This window comes from Adiantum capillus-veneris, chromosome 18, assembly GCF_014529385.1.
Source record: "Adiantum capillus-veneris isolate H3 chromosome 18, ASM1452938v2, whole genome shotgun sequence".
Lineage (NCBI taxonomy): Eukaryota > Viridiplantae > Streptophyta > Polypodiopsida > Polypodiales > Pteridaceae > Adiantum > Adiantum capillus-veneris.
The window spans coordinates 97,989,878-98,015,599 of record NC_140948.1 but is presented as its reverse complement, the minus strand read 5'-3'; the positions used below and the strand labels follow the sequence as shown (position 1 = coordinate 98,015,599).

At 44.7% G+C, this 25,722-nt stretch overlaps 1 protein-coding gene across 1 annotated transcript in view; it reads left to right on the top strand.

Moving 5' to 3' along the window:
• LOC147436069 (long-chain-fatty-acid--[acyl-carrier-protein] ligase AEE15, chloroplastic-like) overlaps positions 1-25,722 on the top strand; it is a 96,920-nt gene that overhangs the window by 25,563 nt on the left and 45,635 nt on the right. Inside the window, exons 4-8 of the mRNA XM_086488964.1 lie at positions 242-329; positions 442-638; positions 971-1,086; positions 1,194-1,343; positions 1,442-1,509. Of these exons, the coding sequence (XP_086345090.1) occupies positions 242-329; positions 442-638; positions 971-1,086; positions 1,194-1,343; positions 1,442-1,509 (619 nt within the window). The remainder of the gene's footprint in view (positions 1-241; positions 330-441; positions 639-970; positions 1,087-1,193; positions 1,344-1,441; positions 1,510-25,722) is intronic.

Genomic DNA, 25,722 nt, shown 5'->3' with positions numbered 1-25,722 from the left:
CCATTTTGACTTTTCACCTCGTTAGTCCTATGCAAAAGGTTATGCTTAGTAGTTTGTTTGAATGATTCCTACTTCCTGTACTGGGCTAGGCTAATGGGTGTCTACATATCAGTTGATAATTGTGCGGGTAAGTATGCCCTTTTGTACAGCCGTGTTGGACATGCTGAATCATGTGTGTTCAAGGAAAAAACCATTCCTAAATCATTTGTTTTTGGCTCAACGCTCTCAATTTGGATGATAGGTATCATGGCTGCCGGAGCTGTTGATGCAGTACGAGGTACAAGGTCATCAATTGAGGAGCTTATGCACATATACAGTCATTCGGACAGGTGATACGTTTCACTTATTGCATGTTTTATGGTTGATAATGGAGTGTTCTCAGCCATGCTTCCTTAATGCATGTGGAGCATTCCTGAGCTAAACTTCACTTGTTCTTTGCAGTGTTGCATTGGTGGTCGACAACCAAGATCTGCTCAGCAAGCTGATTCCTCGACTTCAAGGATGCACAGTAAAGTTTGCCGTGCTTCTTTGGGGTGACAACCCCCATTTTTGGGGAGGATTGGAAGTGTACACATATGATGAAATTCTTGCAAGAGGGCGGGATGCTTCTCGTTTCGTTGTCACTGTGTCCAATACAGGTATGTTCCACTTATCCTGTTGTATTGCAAATTTACAAGCTGTTGTATGGAATCGAAAAGTTTAGGACTTCGGTCAGATGATGATTATTTTTAACATGTGGAATGATCATCCTTGTGCATATCCAAGTACAGATTGCTTTACTCCCACCAAAGTAATCATGTGTGCTGCATTATGGACCTATTGCAAAACCACAACTTTTTGAGATTAAGCTTTTGAGTCAAGAACTTGTCAGTTAAGCTTAAGTAGTGCATAGCTTGCTGAAATTTTCTGTGCCATGTTGCTCTAGAATGGACATGGCAACTCTGAATTCTCCCTGCTGCTTCAATTGTAGGGTCTTCAGTTACTGACCATATTCAATCAGAGGATTTAGCAACACTAGTTTACACCAGTGGTACCACTGGTAATCCCAAGGGTGTCATGCTTACACATGCAAATTTGCTACACCAGGCAAGTGTTTTTTGAGAGGCTTTTTAAAGTTCAACTGTAGTAGTTTCCCATTCAAATGTGTAATACAGTTACCTGTTGGGTTTTACAAGTATGACTTTGTTTGCCAGGTTCAGCACCTTGAAAAAGTGGTTGATATCAAACCTGGAGATAGGTTTGTTAGCTTGCTTCCTCCATGGCACATGTACGAAAGATCGTGCGAGTATTTCTCTTTAAGTCAAGGCATTCAGCAAGTGTACACTAATGTCAAAAGTTTAAAGGTCAGGATCTTTGATTTTTTTTCTGTTTTCTAACAAGTATAGGACAAGGTGCTGCTCCACTTTATGTTTTTATTCATTGTTGTCGTGCTATGTTCCAGGAAGACTTGAAGAAGTATGCTCCTGACTTTCTTGTGTCTGTACCACTTGTGTTTGATATCCTGCACAGGTAATTTTGACTAACATTCCAGACGGATGTGTAGTTTCTGCTTGCACAATTAGATGAGCGTGGTGTAGCTTCTAGCAATGGTGAGAGTTTGTCTGCTGAGGGTCTAGTACTGCATAAAACATCTTTTAACATTCTCAATATTTTGTTGAAAAAGGTAGATTACTTTTGTGTGTAACATTTCTGGCAGGTTGTATTGATATATATTGAAGAGGTTCAGTTGTCTAGAAAAAATGAGCTTTTTCTTGCACAGAGTAATTCCTTTTACCTAGACAAGCAGAAAAAATTCGCATTTTATCTATGTGACACTTTATGATGAAAGATATCATCATCGGTTGTACCTTGCTTTGGGCTCATGGTACATTTTGTCCATCAAATGATGTTTATATAACTTTCTTTCTTCATTTCTTTTTATGACGTTCTTGTGCATCTGCTGCCTCACTATTCGCAACCATGCCCACCTTGTGGTCTGGTCCATCTGCTGCCTCACTATTCGCAACCATGCCCACCTTGTGGTCTGGTCCTAAGATCTCTATGTTGTTTATAGAACTTTCTTTCTTCTCTTCTTTTTATGATGTTCTTGTGCATTTGCTGCCTCACTGTTCACGATCATGCCCACCTTGTGGTCTGGTTCTAGATCTCTATGTTGTAATCGGTCGTAAGCACGTCAGTGGACTTTCCACAACCGGACGCTTCATGGGAGTTGGTGGAAAACATCTCTTCTCGAGAGTAGGGAGCACTCCACGGGATAGACCTCTTATGGGTATTGCTCTATCCAATGAGATAAGAAAGATTCCATGAGTTTGTTGTAGTGCCTTTTCATTGCTTCTGTCGCTTACTCTAAACTCCAATTTTCACTATCAAGCTAGGAAGTGCAAAGTGTCTTTGACAAATGAGGCACATAAGTGGAGTTGTACTCCCCAATCTTTGTCACCATGGCTTGAAGTATGGAGACTCTTGTCAAAGAGAGGAAGCATGTCGTCATTCAAATGAATCACAAGATAGAGACATACGTCACATAGCTTTAGGAAAGCACAAATGGTGTCGATTGAAGTTTGCACACTCACCGAGCCGCATGGGAGGAAATGTCGTCGTGGAAGAAGAATTGAGCGGCTGCCATGTTCACGTCTTCCTTTAATTTTGGATATCAATTCTGATTGAGGGTGGTTTGGTGGTGGGGGTGGTTGAATAGGGAGGGGCCCAATGTAGAAAAAAGTGATGTGTATGCTGGAGAGCTTGGACTTCATTGGCACCGATGGAACTCCTGGTCTCACTAGGGCAGAGGGTTTAATCGGATGCTTCTTCCCCACCTTGGTGGCATCATAAACCGCAAACATCTTGTAGCCAATGGTACACCTATTGCAGTGGTGACAGGTGGCAGTGGTAACAAGTGTAAAGGTGTGGCAATTGTAAAGTTTGGAGAGTGATTCCAAAGGCAAGGTGTGAGCCAACTAGAAAGATGCTCCAACAGTAGGCACAAGTGGTCTAGGGTACCAAGGCTTGCCTAGTGGACCAATATACAAGACTAGCAGTGTGGACTAGTGTACCAATGGGTGGACCAGGTGCAGTGTGGACAGTTTCAAGGTGTAGCCGTGTAAACCATTGTACTAAGGGATGGGCCAGGTACCCCTTGTACTAGTGGGCTAACACCTGTCTTACCCTCAGTCTCTGGTAGCAGATATAGTAAGACCTCTCATGTAGATATTTTCCATGGGTATATTTGTAGTGGCTTGGACCATAGGGAGGATCAGGCTTTGAGTCAATAGTCCTATCGGTCACTTTGAGTAAGTATGGTACTCTCCTCAGAGTGGTACTAGTCTTGAGTCTTGACCTTAGCATGTGCACCCGTATTGTACCTCTACTTGAGTCTTGGTCTGGAGCCGGGGGTGTTGTGAGCCAGTCGTCGGTCTCAGGTCATGGTCTTGTAGTCATCTTATTGCAATGATAGTATACTGACTTGTTTCATTTTCGCAAGTGTTCTCCTTTTGTGTCTTGTGGTGTACCTTGATTGTCTTGCATGCACTTTGCAGTGTTCTTGTGTGTGAGTGGGACTTCAGCATACTGCACAGAGGCAACCCCTCCTACAGAGAGCACTACTCACTTCTTGCTACAGGTGCTCTTATTTTTGGCACTCTTGGTGGGCTGAAGTCTCACACTGAGGTTCGAGAGCCACGTGCCACACATCTTGGGCTCACCGCCGTCCTTGACATCTACTACCTTGACTGCTATTTGGTTAGAGGTGTTGCATAATCTTCGCAGCCAATGGGATACATTGGCAGCTCCTCCAGGGCAGCATGGACACTCTTTAATTTGGCTATGGGTGCAGTCTACAGTATTTAATAGTCTGGATGAGAGACACATTACATGGCATTATGCACGTGGGTGGTTCTGGTCTTGGGCCGTTTCAGGCACAAAAACAAGGTTACCTTTTAGGTTTTTAGCTGACTGCAGCGCAGTCCATGAGCTCCTGCATAGTGGTCACTTGTTTGAAAAGGTGGTACTCTTGTAGCAAAGAAGGCAACCCCAAGGTGTATCTCTCATCTGGATCCTCCAGGGTTAGATTTTTAAAGTAAGAATCTGCTAAATACACATCTCAAGAAGAATTTGAATATAGATCCAGTCTTTAAAATCCTTTGGTTGAGATATTCGTGGTGGTGCTGGATAGTATGGATAAGCATAAGGGATTAAACTGGGAACTCGAGGAGGAGGTGGTGGATGTGGGGGCAAAGGTGGTGCAAGTGGTGGAGGTCCTACAACCATCTGAGGAAAAACACAGCCAAGTGAATAGCAGAATCTCTCGGATGATGAGTTGAAGCTCTTGAACTATCGGGTAGCAGAGGAGGTAACACCTGAAGCATAATTGGAGGCATCATGAAATTGAAGAATTGTTGCAAATTTTGTAAAGAGAGCAAATTGTGCCTAGGATGCCTCGAAAAAAAATCTTGCAACCTGTTGACGAGAAATTGCAGATACTCATCTGAGTCCATAGTTTCTAGTTGTAATTGAGGTAGGACCTATTTGCTTGTTGGAAAAGCTAACCATTGACGCTCTGATACCTCTGTAACCGAAAGGGCACCACGTGCCGACAGAAAGTAACAACTAGAACGGACTTTAACACTTAAAAAACTTGAATAGAAAGAACATTACACACCTGAGATGGGACACAGAGTCGCATGGTTCCACTTCGGTCCCTAACTAGATGCCCCTCACGGTATTTTTTATTAATTGCTCTTCATAGATACGACTGTGGGGAGGAGTACTCATCCATGCAAAAACTAAGATTGAGGCTTCCTCAATGCTCATATTTATAGGCCCTTGGCCATCTCCTTTAACAAGTAGCCTAAAAGATCAAAAGTCAACTGACCATCAAAAGTTGTTGCCCTGCTTTCAATAACTTTCATCCAAAAAAACCAGTGGCCAAAAAGAGACACTAGCAACCTGGAAATTACACCGCCTTTTATGGTGCAAATGTTGCTGCAATTTACTGGCTTGCCGCACCATACTTTGTTCCATCTGGTCAACCTCGGGATCAGTTATTCCCCTCCTCTTCAGATCATGGCCATGCCACATCATCCAGTTGTGATAGACAAAGTAAGGTCTCACCCTTCAAAGTTAAGAGAGCAATTTTGCCTCAAGAAAACAGAAGAAAGCTGCAGACAAGCACAAAAGGAATGTGGACTTAACAGTCAGTCAATTGGTCTTACTCAAGTTTGAGAAGGCAAGACTAAAGAAACAAGCGACTCATAAAGGGAAATTGGTAAAACTTTCCGATCGTTATTATGGGCGGTTTAAGACAATTGACCATGTGACGTTCTGATTAGATCCACCATCTAATTGGAAGATCCACAATGCTTTCTATGTTAGTTTACTCCGGCCATATGTCGGACCGCCTCCAAGCTAGCCTATTGTTGAGGAACCTCTTGCGGTTGAGGACATAGAAGAAATACTCCAACTGGAGCAAATCATTCATCATCACGAGCGGCCACTCAAGTTCGGGAAGATTACAGAGAAGTATTTGGTAAAGTTCAAGAGCCTTTCTACTATGGACGCTCAGTGGATAACCGAGCACGAATGAGCATCTTATCCCGAGATTTTGGAAGGATACGTGCAAGCACTACAATTGAGGACAACTGGTTAGAAGCCAAAGGGATGTTGCTAAATGGACTATTTTCTTGTTTTTTTGAGTAATTTCTTTTTATTGAAATTAGGATATTTAATTGTGTACACTTGAACCGTTAGGTCAGGAACTGTAGATCTACTGGAATTATTAAAAGCCATCAGAAACGGACAACTTTGATGTGTCATATGATGGGTGACACTAAGCATCGTGAAGAGGTTGTACTGTTAGTTCGGTAGGGGAGACCGAGAAACGGACATTCTTGATGTGTCATGTGATGGGTGACGGGAGCATCAAAAAGGGAAAATTCCATTGGTCTGGTAGGAACTCCGAACTGGAAAAAGGAATACGCGTAAAAACGCAAGCACAAGAATAAAGATGGTTTTTGAGAAGCTTATTTTAAAAAGCGGAATATTTTTAAGTGTTTTCTGGGAAAAGCAGATGCTTTCCTACGAGGAATCTATGTTTGCATTGCATCTGTGCCTAAGAACTGCATCCGAGGACACTTGGAATATGACTGTATAGCATCAATGTTCCACTCACTCAGTTTTATTGAGTTTTGTTCAGGTTCACATTTAAAAAAAAAAAAGTGACCGGCCGCCCACTAAGAAATAAAGCAAGGCTTTCAAAAATAACCAACGCTGGTTGAAAATAAAAGCCATCGTGCTCTCTCTCTCTCTCTCTCGTAAATTCAGTGGCCAGCCGCCAGCCCCCTCCTCCTTCTAGCGCTACTTGCCACCTCCTATTCTGGGCCTGTCTATCATTCCCTATTCCTAGTGGGTTGAGGAGCTTATAAAAGCAACTCAGTCCCTCTCTCAACTCCACAGAATCAACAGCAAGGGGCACCTTCGCCGGGAATCTGCAAGTCATCAAGAGAAGCCAGTACAGTGAGTTCACTTTACCGCACTCGGAGCGACAGGTACCAATTGCGAATTCGCGATACGAGGAGTTGTTTCGTGTTTGTGCTTTTGCAAGTACTCCACGGAGAAGGAGCAAAGAGGCCTCGGCCTATGCTCAGGGATTCTGGGAACAAAATCAAGAATGATTTGTAGGGCTTCACGCTCTAGGTACTGACGGAAACAGAATTGAGAGCTCGTCTCTCGGGAATTTCCCGCACGGGAAGGAGTTGACCATCGAGTCTGATACTTTAGAACGGAGGGGTCATTCCGGTTCTTGTGCTTGTAAAAAGGTTCTCCTGAATAAAGATTCTTTTTAAAAGGGGGGGGGGACCAACCCATCTTCTGGTCCCAAATATTATGCGTCTCCCTTGTCTCTTTTTGGTTGAAAGTTTATTTATTTTCAGCTTGTGTGCGCTCCCATTTGGTATAAAATCACTCAAATGATAATTGTCCCATGCTCTAGCCCATATGTCCTCCCATCCCCTTGCCGAACACCTTGCCCCTAACCTCTTGCCCTCCAATATCCTTCCCCTCGCCCCTCGCCCAACCTACCACCCTTCCCTCTTGCCACTCACCTCTTGAATTGTGCCCAAGTCTTGGGAGCAGAAGGTTTGGCTATAAGGGCGCTCCACCATTGCAAACCATTTTCTTCAAAAAACCAACTTCTTTAGAAATTGTGGACTCTTCCGTTATTGAAGGCGACACAAATTGTTGGGTAGACTACAAAGCTATCAATCAATTTCGAATTCCTCAGAAAGTGTCAAACTTGACCATGGAGCACCAACTTTTAATGTTTAGCGTCTAGTAATAGGGAAAATAATTGGGGATATATTTGATAGGGTGGAAACATGGGAGGATAAAAGGTTGCAGGTGGTGGTGGTAAAGTAGAAGGCAGTGTAGAAGTTTAGGAAGAGAAAGAATAGGATTTTCATTAGCCATGGTGGAAAGAATTGCTCTCATTAAAGAGGATTGTAGAGTAGGAGCAAGAGCAATAGAAATTGAGAAGGAATTTTTTTGGATATGGAACGGAGTACAAGTGTAATAGACCTGGACACTCCAAGTTAAGGACCTACTGCTACACACGTAAGAAAACTGAAAGAACTGAATAAAACTGAGAGAGACGATACGTCACGGCGGAGTTCTGCGCCCAGAGAGATTGGCTCCCCTTCTTGTTATTTCTTTATCATTATGCTTCACAAAGTACAATGTCCGAGGGTCCTCTTCTCCGAGCAGTGCTCCCAAGCTAATCTTCGAGAGAGAGGCCCTGGCAACTTATTTATAGGCCCTAGGCCTTCCAAAAGCAGTTTACATGAAAAGCATCAAGTCTAAAAGCATCCTCCTCCAAAAACTTGCGCCAGAAGCTCCCAACACAAATCGCGGAAATGTGTTTGGCGTGTGACGTCAGTAGCGCGAATCGCGGGCGTCCGTACAGATGCCACATCATCAGCCTTCTATCCAATTTTTGGGGATGAGAGAGTGGGTCTGCTTTATTTTTTATTCCTTGTGTCCGTAGGCCCCATCGGATAGGGTCTCATAAGTTGGTGGGAACTAAACTTTAAAAATAGGCCACTCGACAAGACTTGAAAGTTAGTAAAACTTCTTGTGCATCTTTCATTAGGGATTTGACCCGTCTTTGTCCGGAGTCCACCGTCCTTTAGGTAATGCCATGTGATCACTTTGTGATATACCCCCGTCTTGAAAGAACTGACTCTAAGTACCGACGTACTACACCACATTAATCCAACACTTGCACGAAGACAACAGTCTCTGAACATTCACATCACTATCCCCATCGAGATCTTAGATGAGAATCATGATCATTGTAACTTATTTGGCAATCACACCTAGACTACACTAATCTCTGACAAGTGTCTTGATTGACTAAACCTCGTTACTATCATATCCACATCTTCCCTCATACGAACAAGACAAGAAATGTTGTAGTCATTTTGCCTTTCAAAACATGCACTCAAACATTACACATATAAAAGAGTACATTTAACATATTAATATTTGAAATTCCCATTTCAAAGTACTTCTTTACATAAATTCAGCCTGTTAGTATCCCTGAATTCTCAAAAGAAATTTCTGACTTCATTCCATCGAGGTAACGTGTGACAAAGGAGCGGAGTAATTTTCCTCTTGTGCAGTCCTCACCGCACGAGATTCAACCTGTTGATTCATCGATTACTCTTGGAATAGTCGGTGCTAGACCAAAAGCTTCAAGGTTAAGCTCTAAAATCCAAGGAGTATCTGCTAGATCCTCCTCCTCCATCCATTTTGCATCCAAAGCCGGATAGTTCCTGGACTAAATACCGGTGTGTCAGCTTACCTTTCACTTTCCTTTCCTTGTGAGCCAATATTTGTTCTGGAATGAGAATCTCCTCCGTCATTTCTGCTCCTCTGCTCTCTGTCCACTGGCACATCACCTTTGAAAGGTCTCAATAGACTCACATGAAATGCATTGTGAATCTTCCAAGTATCTGGTAGCTTCAATTTGAAGGAAACATTATTGATCTTCTCCTAAATCTAGAAAGGGCCATAGTATCACATACTCAACTTTGGAATAAGTCTCTCCCTACCCTTTCGATATTATAGGCGTGCCTTCTCAAACTGTAAAAGCACTCAATCATCAGCTGTAAGTCACGGTGATGCTTGTCTGCTGCCTTCTTATGCCGTTTCTAAGACTTCTCAAGAGCCTCGAGCACCTAGGCAAAAGCAATGTGCAGATCCTGAATGTACTAATCTACTTCAAAAATCTTATCCTTGGTGCTTAGAATAGATGGAACCTTCTTAGCACCCTCGATAATCTCGAATGGTGCCTTCCTCGTAGACGTATGAACTGTGTTGTTTGTGGGAGTGCGCTTGTGCGGGGGGGGGGGAGAGAGAGAGAGAGAGAGAGAGAGAGAGAGAGAGAGAGAGAGAGAGAGAGAGAGAGAGAGAGAGAGAGAGAGAGAGAGAATAGACCATAAACACAAGATATGGTGAAGAGGGGGCCATGACTACCATGAGCAGAAGACCTAATACACAATGACCAGATGGTGGAAGTGGGTACCCCCTTACCCCCATAAATAGGTGCCCAAGGTGAACTAGGGCAATGCCTGGAAAAACCCCCCACGACCCAGCAAGAAATAAATGAACTATGAGGGCGCCCGGACAGTGCAGCCTATATGCATATGCAAGCAATGGTGGCCAGCCTGGAGGCACACTAGCCGTACATGTGCCCTAGACTTGTGAAGCAACAAAAGTCTTAACACCCCCTCTCAGCACCGGATGCCGAACAAACTGCGTGAAGCGGAAGATGTGAGGCAAATGATGAAGATGTCTGCTGCGATGTCCATTGAAGGACAATACTCGGCGAACTCCGCGAGTGAAGCAGCAATCTGGGGTATCCCAACCGCTGATAGATCTCCATGGTAAAGTGCCATCACGAGCAGTGTAGCAAACTGATGTACTCTGTTGATACAGGGTGAAGATATTGCGTGAAGGTCCCGAACTGAGTGTGAAAACAACTCCTTATCGTGAAAGGAGTGCCAATAGTCCTGCAAGTGTCCTGCCCAATAGGATCTATGGTGTCTAAACCATTTGGAGATAATGGGGAAGCCCAAGAACCGTCATGAGCATGATCGGAAGCCTATCAATGCATGAACCTGCAACCGAGTGTGGCCAGGTGGCTAAGCTGTGAAAAACTCCAAGAAGGCCAGATGTAGCAATCTGCACCGTTAACTCCTCCCAAACAAGGAAAGCTAGCAGAAATAGTCTGCATTGTAGAAGCTACCGTAGGTTGCAATTGTCACCGGGAGACCCCACGGACCACCACCACCAGATGGTGTCCTGTTAGTAAGTAAGGTTAATCCCAGATGAGGAGAAAACCACACTCACAGTCTACGCAGTGAAGGGCCTCTGAGAAGAGGTGTAGTCAGAACAAGCTGTCTGCACCATAATCATCTTGTATGCAGAAGAGAGCAGTCTGCACTGTGAAGATCCTTTGAGAAGAGGAATGGCCAGAACTATCTGTCTACGCTGTCTTGCCAGTATCTCCTCCCTCCAATCCTCCGCTATCAACCAAAACAGAATCCATGCCAACAACACCACCAAACTGCATCTCGGTGTGGCTCTCAATGTGAATGAGCTAGGAGTGGCCTTCTACCGAGGTTGGGGGATAAGTTTGTTGTAAGGTTATCGAGGGTGAGTGTAAAAAACTATGAAGATAGCAATCCAAACGATCGGGAGTGTAGAAGAGCAACTGCACTACCATCCAAGCCAAGCTCCGGGGGACTCCGAATGTAGTCGCAGGATGCCTGATCTCCCGCATCTCGCAGGTAAACTCTCCAAGAGAGTCCAAAGAACTGAAGTCCCTGTAACAAACTGTTGACGTGTCAAAGCCTTAAAGAATGGAGCCAACTTGCAGATGTTGGCCGAGGGGCCTAAACCCTAAGAAGAACAAGTAACAGAAGAAGAAGTCCTACCAACTTATGGGGACTTCGTCCGATGGGGCCCCAAGTGACATAAAGATTAAAATAAAGCAGGACCCGCAATTGATGACGTGGCAATTTTTGAAAATTGCATTGACATGATGATGTGGCAGGCTGTACGGATTTTTGTGTTTTGCTCTAGCTGATGACGTGGCAGGCTGTACGGATTTCCGTGATTTACGTTGGCAGCTTTTTGGCTTTTCTTTTGGACCAGATGCTTTTGAGTTTGAAGGCTTTCTACTGTAAACTACTTTTGGGGCCTAGGGCCTTTAAATATGAGGCTAGGGCTCATTCTCTGGCATGCTTCCTGGAGAAGGTGCAGAATCCCGAGTACCGGCTTGTACTTTGATAATGCAATATTAAGAAATACCGAAAGGGACGCCAAGGTTTGGGGCCCTCCAACCCGGACTTACTAGCCACTTCGACCCTTACTTCATCGCGCATCGGGCGCGCTCCCGTCTTCACCGCTCATGTCTTACAGGGCATAAGCCATTAAGATCACTTGCAAGAGAAGGATCCAAGGTTTGTTTCGAGCTGTTGTTTTTCTCAGAGACAGTATCATGCAAATGTCTATAGCTACCAAGCCGCACACTTCCAAGGACTTGGCAAGCTTTCAATAAAAATAATTTGCCCTAAGTTATATGATTTTTGACATCTTCCTTCGGAGTGCAACTTCTGGCAGAGTGGGGTATCCTGAAATGCTTGCCATGGAAACCCTAGCAGATTATAACTTGAAGTTTCTCGACATCTCCCAGTAGATGTCTCTTCACGAGCAGATGACCTTGGAGGTCCAGTGCGATTGCTATCTTGGGACTACCATCGCCGCCAAAGAAACACTGTTTGTCCAAGAGCTGATGGACCATGCTGTGCTCGGCTACGACCCTATGGAATGAACCTAACCCTAATATTTTGGTGCAGGTTTCAGGATGGAAAGTCAGTCGACTTTTCGAGCTCAATTGATGTCGAGATTGCTTTTTAAGTTTGAATTTTGTTTGAGTTCTGTTTGAGAACTTGTTTGCTGATCCTGTTTGAAATTTGTTTGAAATGGATGGTATCTGTTTTGAACCTGTCTTGGTGCCGATTTGAATTGTTGACTCTGGTTTTTAATACTGGTTTCAGTGATTGGTGACTTTACTTTCGGGTGGAGGGTAAGAAATGATGTTTGAGAATGCTTGTTCATACTCATGGCTCGGACCCTTGTGGTTATTTGCGGGGGGAGTATTGAAGGATTGAAAAGTGTTGTTTTTACTCATGGCCCAGACCCTTGTGGTTATTTACGGGGGGAGTATTGTTGTTGTTACTCATGGCCCGAACTTGCGTGGTTATTTACGGGGGGAGTATTAAGAAGTCAGAGTAGTGGTTATTCTCAGCACCTCCAAACGACGCAGGCTACGGTCTGGGGGCGTTTGATTGTAAAAGGCCTCTATAGCTAATGGCCCGGACCTTTTTAGGTTATTTGCGGGAGGAGTGATGAGGGAGGCGTTGAACAGCTCATGGCCCAGACCTGGATGGTTATTTGCGGGGGGAGTGTTCATCGGCGGCTTTATGTTTCTATCTCTTGTAACATGCATATGTGAGCATTTGTGTTACATCGTGATGTTCCAACCACTGAATATGTCAATTGGATGAGATTGCCTGGGTATGTAATTTTAGTGCATCAAGATACCTGTGGATTACTCCATCAAAAGAGCCAAAAGGAGAAGCTAACTCCTTAACAAAAAAGAGCAAACTGATTGTCCCTCGGAATTTTTTTTGAGCTAACTTGAGTTGTTTTGCAGATAGTCCGCAATCTCTTTCAAGAAGGGGAGATGTAACAAATTGCTGACGTTTCAAAGCCCTAAAGAATGGAGCCAACTTGTAAATGTTGGCCGAGGGGCCTAAACCTTAAGAAGAACAAGTAACAGAAGAAGAAGTCCTACCAACTTATGGGGATCCCGTTCGATGGGGCCCCAAGTGACATAAAGATTAAAATAAAGCAGGACCCGCAATTGATGACGTTGCAATTTTTGAAAATTGACATGATGACGTGGCAGGGTGTACGGATTTTCGTGATTTACATTGGCAGCTTTTTGGCTTTGCTTTTGGACCAGATGCTTTTGAGTTTGAAGGCTTTTTACTGTAAACTGCTTTTGGGGCCTAGGGCCTTTAAATATGAGGTTAGGGCTCATTCTCTGGCATACTTCCTGGAGAAGGTGCAGAGTCTGGAGTACCGGCTTGTACTTTATGATGCAATATAAAGAAATACCGAAAGGGACGCCAAGGTTTGGGGCCATTACTCTCTGGGGTGGAATTTCGCCACTCCGTGCCGTGTGTCGTCCCTCTCTTTCAATTCAGTTGTTTTTGAAGTGCTAAAAGTCTGTTCAATCTGTTCTTGTCTATTGGCACGTGGTGCCCGTCTTGTGATAGTCCCACTCCAGTCTGTAGATCCAAGCATTGAGCTTGTCCAAGAAGAGATCCAAGATTCTCTCCCTAAGTCCATGTAGATGCTCCTGTGTAAGCAAGTGATCTGACATATCGAGGTCAAGTGGTAAGTGTCCATCCACCAAAGATGGTGGTGTCTTCTCTGGGAATGTCGGAATCCCATATGCCATGAGCATGGCCATATCTTGTGTGAACTTCTACGATGAGAGCATAGTTGTGTCCATAGTAAACCACAAGTCACCACCGCCTCTGGAGTGCGCAACCGCCGAATGATGGCTGAAATGAATGGATCTCCCAAGGATCGTATGCCCGTAGATGATCAAGCCGATGTAAGAGATGCCGTGTACTGCAGCAGTCACTGGGAGACCACACAGACCGCCACTGGATGGTGTCTTGGCAGTAGGTAACTTCATCCTCTGTGAAAAACACACGCCAAGAGGCTGCTGTCCACCCAAAAACGCAACTGCGAGGTGGTGAAAACGCTGCTGTCCAGCAATTTTCAGCGTGCTCCTACTCTCCCGGCATGTTCCGGAGCGGTGCAGAGGGTGTAGAGAGGGTGGGGAATCAATGTCACAGCCCCAAGCGGGCTGAAAACAGAGAAAAAACAGTAGGTATAGGTGACTGAAATCTATAGCAGAAGAAGAAGATTCTCGACGGCAACGCACCGGATGCGAAGCCGTGTGTGATAGGCAAGATCCATGGCGGGCAAGGCTCCCCTCCCCCTCTCTGTGCTGAAAACACAGAAGCTGTCCAAAAATGCAGCTCTCCAGAAAACGCCAAGGGCAGACAAAAACGCTAATGCAAGAGGGTCATTTCCGGCAAGGAAAAGGCCTGTAGAGGCTAGGGCTGGCAGCCAGTAGCAAAAATGTAAACAAGGCTGATGAGATCTTGCAAAAACGCAGGTGGAGAGGGGTCCTCCATGATGAAAACGCAACTCTCCGATCGCGTGCCCAGTTGTTTGCAAAACGCTGGCAGATCTGCATAAAAACACTGATGCTGGTTCTTCTTGGGAGTACCTTGATGCGGGTGGTGCGCCCTCAACACTGGCGATTGATACCATGTGAGTGCACTTGTGCGAGAGAGAGAGAGAGAGAGAGAGAGAGAGAGAGAGAGAGAGAGAGAGAGAGAGAGAGAGAGAGAGAGAGAGTAGACCACAAACACAAGATATGGTGAAGAGGGGGCGATCAATCCCCCCATGACTACCATGAGCAGAAGACCCAATACACAATGACCAGATGGTGGTAGTGGGGGAATAGTTGCCCAAGGGAAGGTCGATCAATGCTTGGAAAAATCCCCCACGACCCAACAAGAAATAAATGAACTATGAGGGCGCCCGGACAAAATGGGCGGCCAGCCCATAATATTCTCCTAGATTTCCCTCCAAAACAAACTTGTAAAATGGGGATCTCTATGTAAAACTGTAGACTCAAGCATACCATGTAGTCGAAAAATCTGAGACAAATAGCTTAGCCAAATGATTGACCGGAACAAAATGAGCTTGTTTGCTAAATCTGTCAAGGACTATCCAAATGCCATCATGCCCACTCTGATTCTTGGGAAGATAAAAAATGAAGTCCATTGCTATACTTTCCCATGGTCAGCTAGGTATAGGTAAAGGTTGCAGAGGACCAGATGCCTTATGCTTGTAAAACCTGACCTTTTGGCATACTAAACAACTACGAACAAACTCGTTCCACATCCTTTTTGATCCTCGGCCAATAGAAAAACCGCTCCAAACATTGCAATGGTGTTTATGCCGCGATGGCCTGAAATAGGTGGACAGTAGCACTCTGTCAAAACCTTATTCCGCAATGCTTGTGCAACACACAACATATTTTTCCGCATCAAATATTCTTCTTAGAGGGAATAGCCTGCAACTATTTTCCCACTCTTCGGTCAAAGATGTCTGCAAAATCTAGATCGGTGGCTTACTGATCTACCACATCCTCGAAGCTATGATGATGAATCGCCGAAATAGCCAAAACCAGTGGCTTGCGAGATAATGTGTCGACCACCACGTTTCTGTCGGTGTACATGGACAATCTGAAAATGAAATTGCGACAAAATATTTGTCCACCTCATCTGCTTGTCCGAAAGTTTCTTCTGAGACAAAACGTATTGCAAACTCTCGTGGTAAGTGAACATTGTGAAATCGGCTCTGAGCAGCAAGTGTCGCCAGAGAGCACAAACCCAAAAAGCTGCGCTGCGAACTTCGTGAACATTCTTCAAAGCTGGCCAATCTCAAATGGTCTCAACCTTGGCACTTCATTTTGGATATGTGGAATTCTCTGATCTACTAGCTATTTCCCTCTACTTCCTTTCCTTGTGCCCTGGGATCTATGGTGTCGTGACGCTCTGTGCCCACAAGGGGAAACTCAGGCAGGATACAGGGTTTTTGATATTATCACCACTCGGGCAAATTAAATGGCATCTGTTATCGACTTGGGTGTAGGCTAATGGAGAAAAATGTCTTGATTGCCGATGCTTTGGTTGATATGCATGTCGATGTTGCGGATGGCAAAGCTTTGATCAATATGTGTGCCACTCATTGACTAGCTTCATGGCATTGAAGAAGATGTGGTACTCGGCAATGATTGGCAGTGCTTCGATTAATATGCAAGCCAAATGTTATACCTGGCAATACCTTAGTTAATATGTATGCCAAGTATTGTGCTTGGCAAGGCTTTGGTAGGTATAAATTTGAGCTCACTGGTTTGGTCGATATTTGGGCCAAATATGGTGCTTTAGCAATGCCTTGATTGATGTGTAACAATTGTAATGATTGGCAATGCTTTGACTGATATGTACCTCAAATGTAATGATTGGCAATGCTGATTGATATGTGTACCAAATGTTGTACTTATCAGTGTTTGGTATATATTTATGCTAAATGAGTCACTTCAGAGAGCACAATAAATGCTTGAGGAGCTATTGATTGCGAGATCATGCCCGATATGGCGGTGGCAAGAAGCAACCAGAGGTGTTTTTCTTAGAAATGCTTGGGTTGATGCATATGTCAACTGTGGTGCCCTTACGAAAGCACATAAAGTTCTTGATGAGCTTTCAATTCAAAATGTCATCCATTGGAAAACATTGATTGTAGGATATGCCCATTATGACTGTAGCAAGGAAGTTGCGGACAATTTTAACCGAATGCTAAGGGAAGGCTCTCCTCCAAATGGTCTCACTATGCTTGCATCTTAAAGGTGAGTGGCCTCACGAGGCATTGTTATGGACAAAAGAATTCACGATGTGAGTGCTAGTCAGGATTTGTTGGAGAAAGATGTCGTGCCTAGCAATGCTTGATCCAATTTGTATGTTGGCCGAGCTATTGGCAAGACATGTTGTGGAAGTCATTGCTTTGGTCGACATATAACCAAGAGCAAGGGGTATGGCCGCCCAGTAAAGCCGGCCACCCAAATTGAATCCAATTTTATGGGGTTATTGAGTGTGAATAGAAGGGGGGGAAATAAAGCAAGGGGAAGTGGAACATGGGCGCAGGCAACATGGACGCAGGCAGGGAACGATGAAGAATGAAGGGAGAGAGGGACTCGCAGCCGTTAGCGGCCATGACGGGCCTCGAATGATGTCAAGCAAGAAGGCGAAATTGCTCAGTGGGTGAGGGTGATCCTTTTTGGTCCAACTCACAAAGGAAACAAACAATCAAGGAATCAAAAGGGTTGAAAAGCAATTTCAATGCCCATGGGTGCAGGAATGCTAAAGACAGAGAAGAAAAGAGAGGCTTTGAGAAAGCAAGGGTGAGCTCAACAGCAGATGGGCAGTTACCGATGTTTGGAGTAATGGTGAGTCTACGTCCATTGAGGGGCTCGAGAGCATGCAACTATGAGGCCTTGGACATGCATCAAGAAGACTCCAATATCATGGTCGATTGAGAGCCAAGCAACTGTTTTGATTGATTGTCAAAGCTGGAGCTATTGCTTAAGCTTTACTTAATGTTTTTATTGTCATCATGGTGATTGTTAGAGGTCGTTTAGACCACATCTTGTACAGTTTATTCTAGTTTTAATGATGTAGTACTCCTGTTGGGTTCCTATTGGCATTCATCTATCTGTGTCTGCTGTTTTGTCTCTCTTCCATCTCTCATAACTAGAGGCCCCCCGTGCCTTCCCAGCTCACCTCGCGAACATATATCCCCCAACAATGGGTAGCCTCGCTAGCCTCCCCTGTCTGTTGGCACGTCAGTCTCAATCGTTGGAAACCTGAGACGTACTATCATGTGATCCTTGTTCTTCTCCGGAATCCTCTGATGAACGTGCATCTGGTTCCCTTAGTTTGTCAGAACCCTTGGATGCGCTACCATCTGATCTCTTACTGCTCCGGAATCCTATGATGAGCTGTCATCCAGTTCCTGTGATTCATTCTCTTCACTGCCAGACTCTTGCCCTATCGAGGTGGATACTGTCTAGTGCGTAGGATAAGTCAATGAGCCGGCATGCATCCCAAATTCTTGCTTAGCATGTCCCATAAGTCTTTGAATAGAGTTACTTATGTTCCAGACAATGCTCTTGAATCTCTTTTGGAAAATTATAGCAAAACCACTCAATTTGGTCCCTCGAAGTAATCTTCCGAAACGAAGAAATTGGCAAATAAGTATCCCAAAACCTCTGATAGTAATCATCCAATGTATCTTTTGTTAGGTGCAGCGGAATGAATGTTGTATTTTCTCAAGATTAGTGATCTTTATTGCTCAAGGTTCCTTTTTAGTTCTTTAGGGAAAGAGAGAGCTTTCCGTCTTGTAGAGTGTTGTGGTCACGAACAAAGTGAGTGGATGTTGTGCGTGCAAGTGAATGAGACTCAGAGAAGGAGAGAGAAGAGATACGACACCGAGAGGTTGTAAAACCCTCCTCCGAAGGCCCCACTCTCGTCGGCGAGAGTGGTCTACTTTGATTGCACAAAGGTGTACAATGCGAATGCAATGGACTAATGCAATGGGACTATGCCGACGACGACGACGGTGGTGACGACAACGACTTGATGGCTGAAATCTAAGATCTTCTGATCGCTGAATTCGGGGGGACTGATTCGGTGGCTGAAAATGACTGTTTTGGGCTGTGTTTTTATGGCTGAAAATGGGGCACCGTCTGCAACCTTCTTGGGGTGAATTTGCTACGGTGTTTGGTGCTGAAAATCTGCGTTTCTTCAAAGGCTGAACTGCAGATCAAAAATGCTGAGAGGCTGAAAAAAAAACGCTGAAAATCTGCTCTGTTAGGCTGGCGTTTTTGTGGGAAAACCGCTGGGCTGATATGGTGGCGTTTTTGGCAAGCAAAACGCTAGGCCTTGTGCTGAACCGCCGGGTACTATCGCCACAAAGGGGGACTTGCAAGGCGATGGGAGATCTGTGGAAACGGTGAAGAAGAGGGAGGTATGGCGATGGGGGTCATGAGGGGGGGGGGGGGGGGGGGGGGGTACTGCTGAGAAGTGGCCTGTTGAGCGGGAAGCTCCTGCTGCCTCTTCTACCAGAAAGTGCTAACTTGGGTTTGCTTATATATTAACTTAGCAAAATTGCCCTACCTACTTTTGTTGGAAAGTCACTTAAAAATAATAAGTGAAAATCCCAATAAATAGGAAAATAGGCTAAATGCACTGGAAAATTCCCCTAACTGATGCTAATGGATTCTGATGGAAATTCTGATGATCATGCTGTGTGCAACCGGAGGATATGCATCTATGCTAAGTGACTGGGTATAACCGGCCTGTACAAGGTAGAGGGCGGTACTATTTCAATTACCTGTTAACTTTACACAGAGCACTAAGAAGGGAAGAGAACACGGTTGCGTCCAGCGACTAGAATGTCACTGCGCACACGAGACCGACACCCTGTAGGCCCCAAAGACTGGCGCCCCTTTCTGTATTTCTTTATTCAAATTAAGGTAGACGATCCGACCACTTCGCACAAGCTTTCACAAAGCTGTCCGAACATGGCGAGGGCTGAAAACGCAGGTTTTCGACCTGATTTTGGCAGCATAACGGCGCAAAAACCCCTGTCGGTCAAAAACACCTGTCTAGGACGGATTCCCTCGCTATGTGAAAGCTTTCTAGTGAGCTGTCACAGAAATTCAGCGGGCTGTAATTCCGTGTTTTTCACTGTCGGGTGCCCAAAAGCCTGTACACGCATCCCAAGGCTCTCACGAGGCTCCCCCGGTGTTCCCTTGCAGTTTAGGTGCGAAACCCTAAACCTGCAGAAAAACACAGCAGGCTGTAATTCGCTGTTTCGGATCGTTTTTAGCGGAGCGAACACGCCTACGCGTGTCCCAAGGGCTCCCGCACGCAATGGGACAGTTCCCTTGTGAATTGGACGAGTTTTCACGCAAGAAAACTCTCCGAACTCGCAATCTTTCGCGATGAAACTGTGCGTACCTGTGGGGGATTAGCAATTAGCTAATCCGGTTCCTGTTCATAAGGCTCTTGCCTTGGCAAACGCGCATAAACCCCCAGAACTGTACATGTTCAACTGAGTAGCCCAACTAGTGGGGCATTACCATATGTGCCAAAGGGGAGAGAGAGATGCACGAGAGCAAATCATCGCGCTACATGAGACAGAGGAGAAGGCAAGCTTTCCATTAAAGCTGTAGACCTGCACCCACTACTCTCACACACACACACTGTAGGTCACTTATGAGTCAAATCAGCCTCCTCTCTCAAATTGGGCGCCCCCTCTTGCTGATGGAAGTGGAAAACTGCACCAGGAGCCGCCATGTGTCCAGTTTGCCCCTTTTGAGTTAATTCTCTAGTTCCCATTGACTTATAAAGTTGTAAGTGACTTTCCGAGTGGCCCAGATTTCATTTGGCGCACACAGGCTTCCATACTCATCAGAATTTAGTGCTAACTGGCCCGACCAGACCCAGACTCCCGTTGTGAGAATTTAGAAACCTATTCGGCCGCAGCCGTTTCACACTGGCCATGCAATGTCCACTTGCACCTTTTCAAGGGTTCCAGGGAAAACAAGTAAAAATATCTAGTACTTATTTACGGAAGGCAACAGGAAAAATACACCTCCTGGTGACACACCCCACCCTTGAAATACTGCAAGCGACCTTGCTTGCATGCCAATAATACATGCAGTATCTCCTGATATCACATATATTCTATGATGGGAATCCCAGATATACATGCTTCCGGAAATGTAGCGTTGGACGATTAAACAATCCCACCAACCTGGCTACGACACATATATCAAGCATAGAAGTCTTCTAGTGTACTCTCAAGCACAAACTTCTGTAGCTAAATTCTGTATGGAAAGAGTAGATACAATTGCTTAACTACTCTCTTGAGCATCATGAACCATGCTCTTGCCTTGCTCGAGAAAAGGCTACATCAAGTCACTGTGGGTTCCATCTGAAAGGCTTCAAGATACAATTGCAATAGCTGAGGTGAATCAACCAATTCAGACTCTTCCATCCATTTGGCATCCAATGATGGATAGTTCTTGAACTTCACCAAATAGCGTCTTGCAACCTTTCCTCTAATCTTTCTTTCTTTATGTGCCAATATCTGTTCAGGAACAAGGATTTCATCCAATTCTTCCACTTCGGGTTGTTCCTCATCAAGCATATCCTCTGGCACATCACCGACAAAGGGTCTTAGAAGGCTGACATGAAAAGCATTATGTATTTTCCAGCCTTCTAGTAGCTTTAACCTGTAAGCTACATCGTTGATCTTTTCTGAAATCTGAAAAGGACCATAATATCGCATACTGAGCTTAGGAAACAAGCGTTCCTTGCCTTTCCTTTTCCTTAACCTGGCCTTTTCAAAGCGCAAAAGCACCCAATCACCAAGTGAAAATACAAGTTCACGACGGTGACAATTAGCAGCTTTCTTTTGCTTAGCCAGAGTCTTCTCAAGAGCAATCTTTATTTTCCTGTATGTTTCATCCATATCTTGCACATGCTTGTCTGCCTCAAAAATCTTGTCTTTAGTCTGCAAAATGGGCAGGACTTTCTTCCCTCCTTCCACTATCTCAAATGGTGCCTTACCTGTTGACGTATGCACAGTGTTATTGTAAGCATATTCAACCAATGGAAGATGGTGTTCCCAAGTTGCCTTGTGCTCTAACACATAACATTTGAGCGGGTCCAGGACAGTAGAATTTGCCTTTTCTGACTGTCCATCAGTTTGCAGATGAAAGGAAGAAGAGAACTTTAGCGTAGTGCCCATGTTCTCAAACAATGCCTTCCAGAAAAGACTCGTCATACGTGGATCCCTGTCACTGACAATTGATTGAGGCATCCCGTGATATTTAAAGATATTGCTCATAAATATCTTGACCATGTGGTCTGGCTTTATCTTCTTCCTCACAGGAATGAAATGGGCGTGTTTATTGAACCTACAAATGATAGTCCAAATCCCATCATTGCCTGTTTGCGTCCTTGGACGATCAAAGATAAAGTCCGTTGCTATGCTTTCCCATGGCCTATCAGGGATCGGCAATGGTTGCAACAATCCCGGTTGCTTTTGTCTGTCAAATTTGACTTTTTGGCATACTAAGCATGATCTTACAAATGTGTCAACATCTTGACGTAAAGTTGGCCAATAGAAGAATGCCTCAACCCCTTTCACTGTCGCATCAATTCCACGATGCCCAGCATAAGGTGGAGCATGACTTTCCATCAAAATTTTGGGCCGTAACTGTTTGGTAACGCATAACTTTCCATGCATCATGAGAAAGTCATTCTTAAGCATATAGTGCTCATGATGTTGCCCATCGACAAGCTGGTCATAGATCCTTGCAAAATCTGAATCTTCAGCATATTGTGTCTTCATTTCGTCTAGTTCACAATGGTACGGAATTGACACTGCTGAAATTTGGGGCTTTCGTGACAACGCATCAGCCACCACGTTCTTTTTCCCTTGCACATGCACAATCTGAAAATGGAACATTGACAAGATGTTTGCCCATCGCATGTGCTTCTCAGACAGCTTCGTCTGTGTGAGAAAATATCGCAAGGTTTGATGATCTATTTGGACAACAAAATCAGCCCCTAGCAGATAGTGTTTCCAACTAGTGAGAGCATGAATTACTACCAACAATTCTTTCTCATAGACTTGCAAGTTCCTTTCAGTCTTCAAAAGAATTCTACTCTCATATGCGACTACTCGGCCATTCTGCATTAGAACTGCACCAAGACTATGGCCACACGCATCACACTGAACCACAAAAGGTTTCGAAAGATCTGGCAAAATGATTACAGGATCTGAAGTCAGCTTCTCTTTCAAGTGTTTGAACGCTAAAATTTCCTTGGCTGTCCACTTGAAAGTAACTCCTTTTCCTTGTAGTGCATGGAGTGGAGAAGCAATCTCAGCAAAATTTCGGATGAACCTCCTGTAGAGTAGGAACATAAGCCTAGAAAGCTTCGAATGTCATGTACGGACTTCAAGTCTGGCCATGACCTAATTGCTTCCACTCTAGCGGGATCCATGCGTACCCCATCCTTTGAAACAATGTGCCCAAGTGAATCTCTTGCAAAAAGAATTCACTCTTCTTCGCATTAATGAGTAGTCTGTTCTTACGTAACTCATTGAACACTGCAGTCAAGTGATCCCTATGCTCCTCTTCGGATTTCGAATAGACAATCATGTCATCAAAGAAGGTACCTACGAAGTTTCTATGTGGTCTAAAAATTCTGTCCATCATTCTATTAAACGTGGCCGGAGCATTTGTGAGACCAAATGGCATAACAAGAAACTCATAGAGACCAAATGTTGTCCTGAACGCAGTCTTATGGACATCTTCTGGCCTAATGCGTATCTGATGGTAGCCACTCTTTAGGTCTATTCTTGTAAACAATGACGCTCTCTCAAGCCGATCAAGAATGTCATCTATCCTTGGTATGGGGAACCTGTTCTTGATGGTATTCTTATTCAAGGCGCGATAGTCAATGCACATGCGCCATGAACCATCCTTCTTCTGCACTAAGAGTACAGGCGAACAAAAAGGGGATGAACTGGGCTGAATCAACCCCTTCTCTAAAAGCTCGTTGACCTGACTCATAATCTCTTTCTACAAGGCTGCACTAACCCTGTATGGTGGTCTATTCGGTGGACTAGAACCTGGCACAAGATCTATGGTATGATCCTTAGGTCTCTCAGGAGGTAACTCCCCTGGCAAAGAGTCCGAAAAACAATCACTGAAACCACTCAAAAAAGTTGACCTGTCTTTATCTAAGGTAGACAAATCAGATACAACTTGAGGTACTTCTTTTGCAAAGATCAAGTACGCAGAAAGATGATTCTTTATTACAGATGAAATAGCAAAAGCAGAAATAAGTGGAACAGACTCGCCTTTAAGCTTTACATCAAGGACATGAGTCTTTCCTCTATGTACAAGGGTAATCTTTTTGTTGTAAGTATCCACCATAGCATGCAACGTGTAACACCATGGGATACCCAGTAACACATCACAGCCCTCAAGTGGCATAATATGAAATTCTTCCGCATCCACATAGCTCTGAATGTGCAGACGAAGCTTCCCCAAAATGGGAGTAATGGGCTCTGAATGACCTGGGCATGCCAAACTTGCTTCCCTGTCATACCCATCTCCTCTGCACGAATGCCCAACTTTGATGCCAATTCTGGTGATATGAAATTTGCACGGGCTCCTGGATCAAAGAAAACCAGCACTGTCTGGTCTCTAACTTTGCCCCAAGCTCTGCACAGCTCCGTGGCATCTGTGTTTGGCTGGTCTCCAGCCAAATCTGGAACAAGTGTTGCACTTGGCTTTGGCTTCTTCCCTTTATGGTCTGACTTGTCATCCTTATCCTGTGACTTCTTCTGTGGGCATTCATTTGCAAAATGTCCTTCCTGTTCACAAATGTAGCATTTCTTGGCCTCCCTAAGAGCTTTCCGTTCTTCAAAAGTTTTGCCAGAAAAATGCCTCTTTTATCCTTGTCCTCGTCCCGAAGAAGACTTAGACTGCTTCTTGGATGTATCACCTTCTTCAGTGGAGGGCTTCTTTGTGGGAGGCTCAGAAGGCTTTGCTGCAACATTGCCCTTGGCTGAAAACTGTTTGCCCTGGGACCCTTTCTTGTGGCTATTAAATTCATTGGAATCTCCTTTCGACAGATTGCTGGCCACTCTTGCATTCTCTATCAACTGAAACATATTCATGACAGTAGTCTTTGTGCAGTAGTCCCTAATTTTCTTGGGCAATCCGCAACAGTACTTCTCAATCTGTTCTGACAATGGCACAAACCTGTAAGAGGTGACTGGCAACAGCGCGGCCCAAAACTTTTTATTGTACTCTTCCAAGTTCGCACACTGTTTAGCATTCAACTCGTGCCATTCTGTCATCACATCCACTTCAAAAGTGTTCGTCAACCATGCAGGCGCAAAAAGCTGTTTGAATTGGACCCACGTTGTTGGGGCTTGACCCTGGTTCAACAATGCGGTCCACCATTGAAGCGCATTCCCTTTCAAGAAAGTGGCAGCCTTGCGTATCTTTGAAGATTCTGTGAAGTTTCCTCCAGCATAAGCTGCATCGAACTGCTGTATGAAGGTCAAAGCCTTCAATTGATCCTCAGTTCCTCTGAAAGTTTCAAACTTCACTCCCTGCCCACCTTCCTTGTAATCCTTAAGCTGACTCAAAGGAGCCACATTATCATAAACAGGTGCCTGTAACAGTGGTGCTCCATGATTGTTCATTCCAGCACTCACATCAACTGTTTTACCTGTCATATCTGCATTTTGTACGTATGGCTGCGAAAAACCAGCCATACCAAATTCTGTTCTAGGCACTCGAAACTAGCCATAGGCACCCTGAAAAGTTGGTTGGACACCCATGTTCGCGTACATAGGGTTACCTATGCTTGTTTGCATTGTCCCGAACACATTCCCTGGCATATAACCTGTGGAAGGTCCAGCCATAGCTTGAAACACTGAACCACCTCCAAAATAACCAGGATAAGTATTAGGTAATGGAAGGGTCTGACGCATAGCGTGTTCATTACTCCCTTGACCATTCACAAACGGTTCCTGTCCAGCTAAAGCAAGCTGCTTTGGATCATTGGACACCGCTAGTTGCTCAACCACATGGGCTTTCCCTCGAGCATCATGAGTCCTTTGCGCATTGGAAATCTCCTTTTCCTGCAACGGCTCAGTCGTGCCTTGTGCAGGAGGCTGAAAACCCTGTGTCGGAGCCTGTAAGAACTCCTGCATCCTTGGGTTGTTAGCCAACTGCTGAAACATGTCCATGCAGCAACGCAGTTGAGTTCTAAACAACCTGTAGTCTTCTTGAAGAGTTGAAGGAACTTTCCCTGTGCCATGTGAGGAAGATCCCTCTTCAGGTAC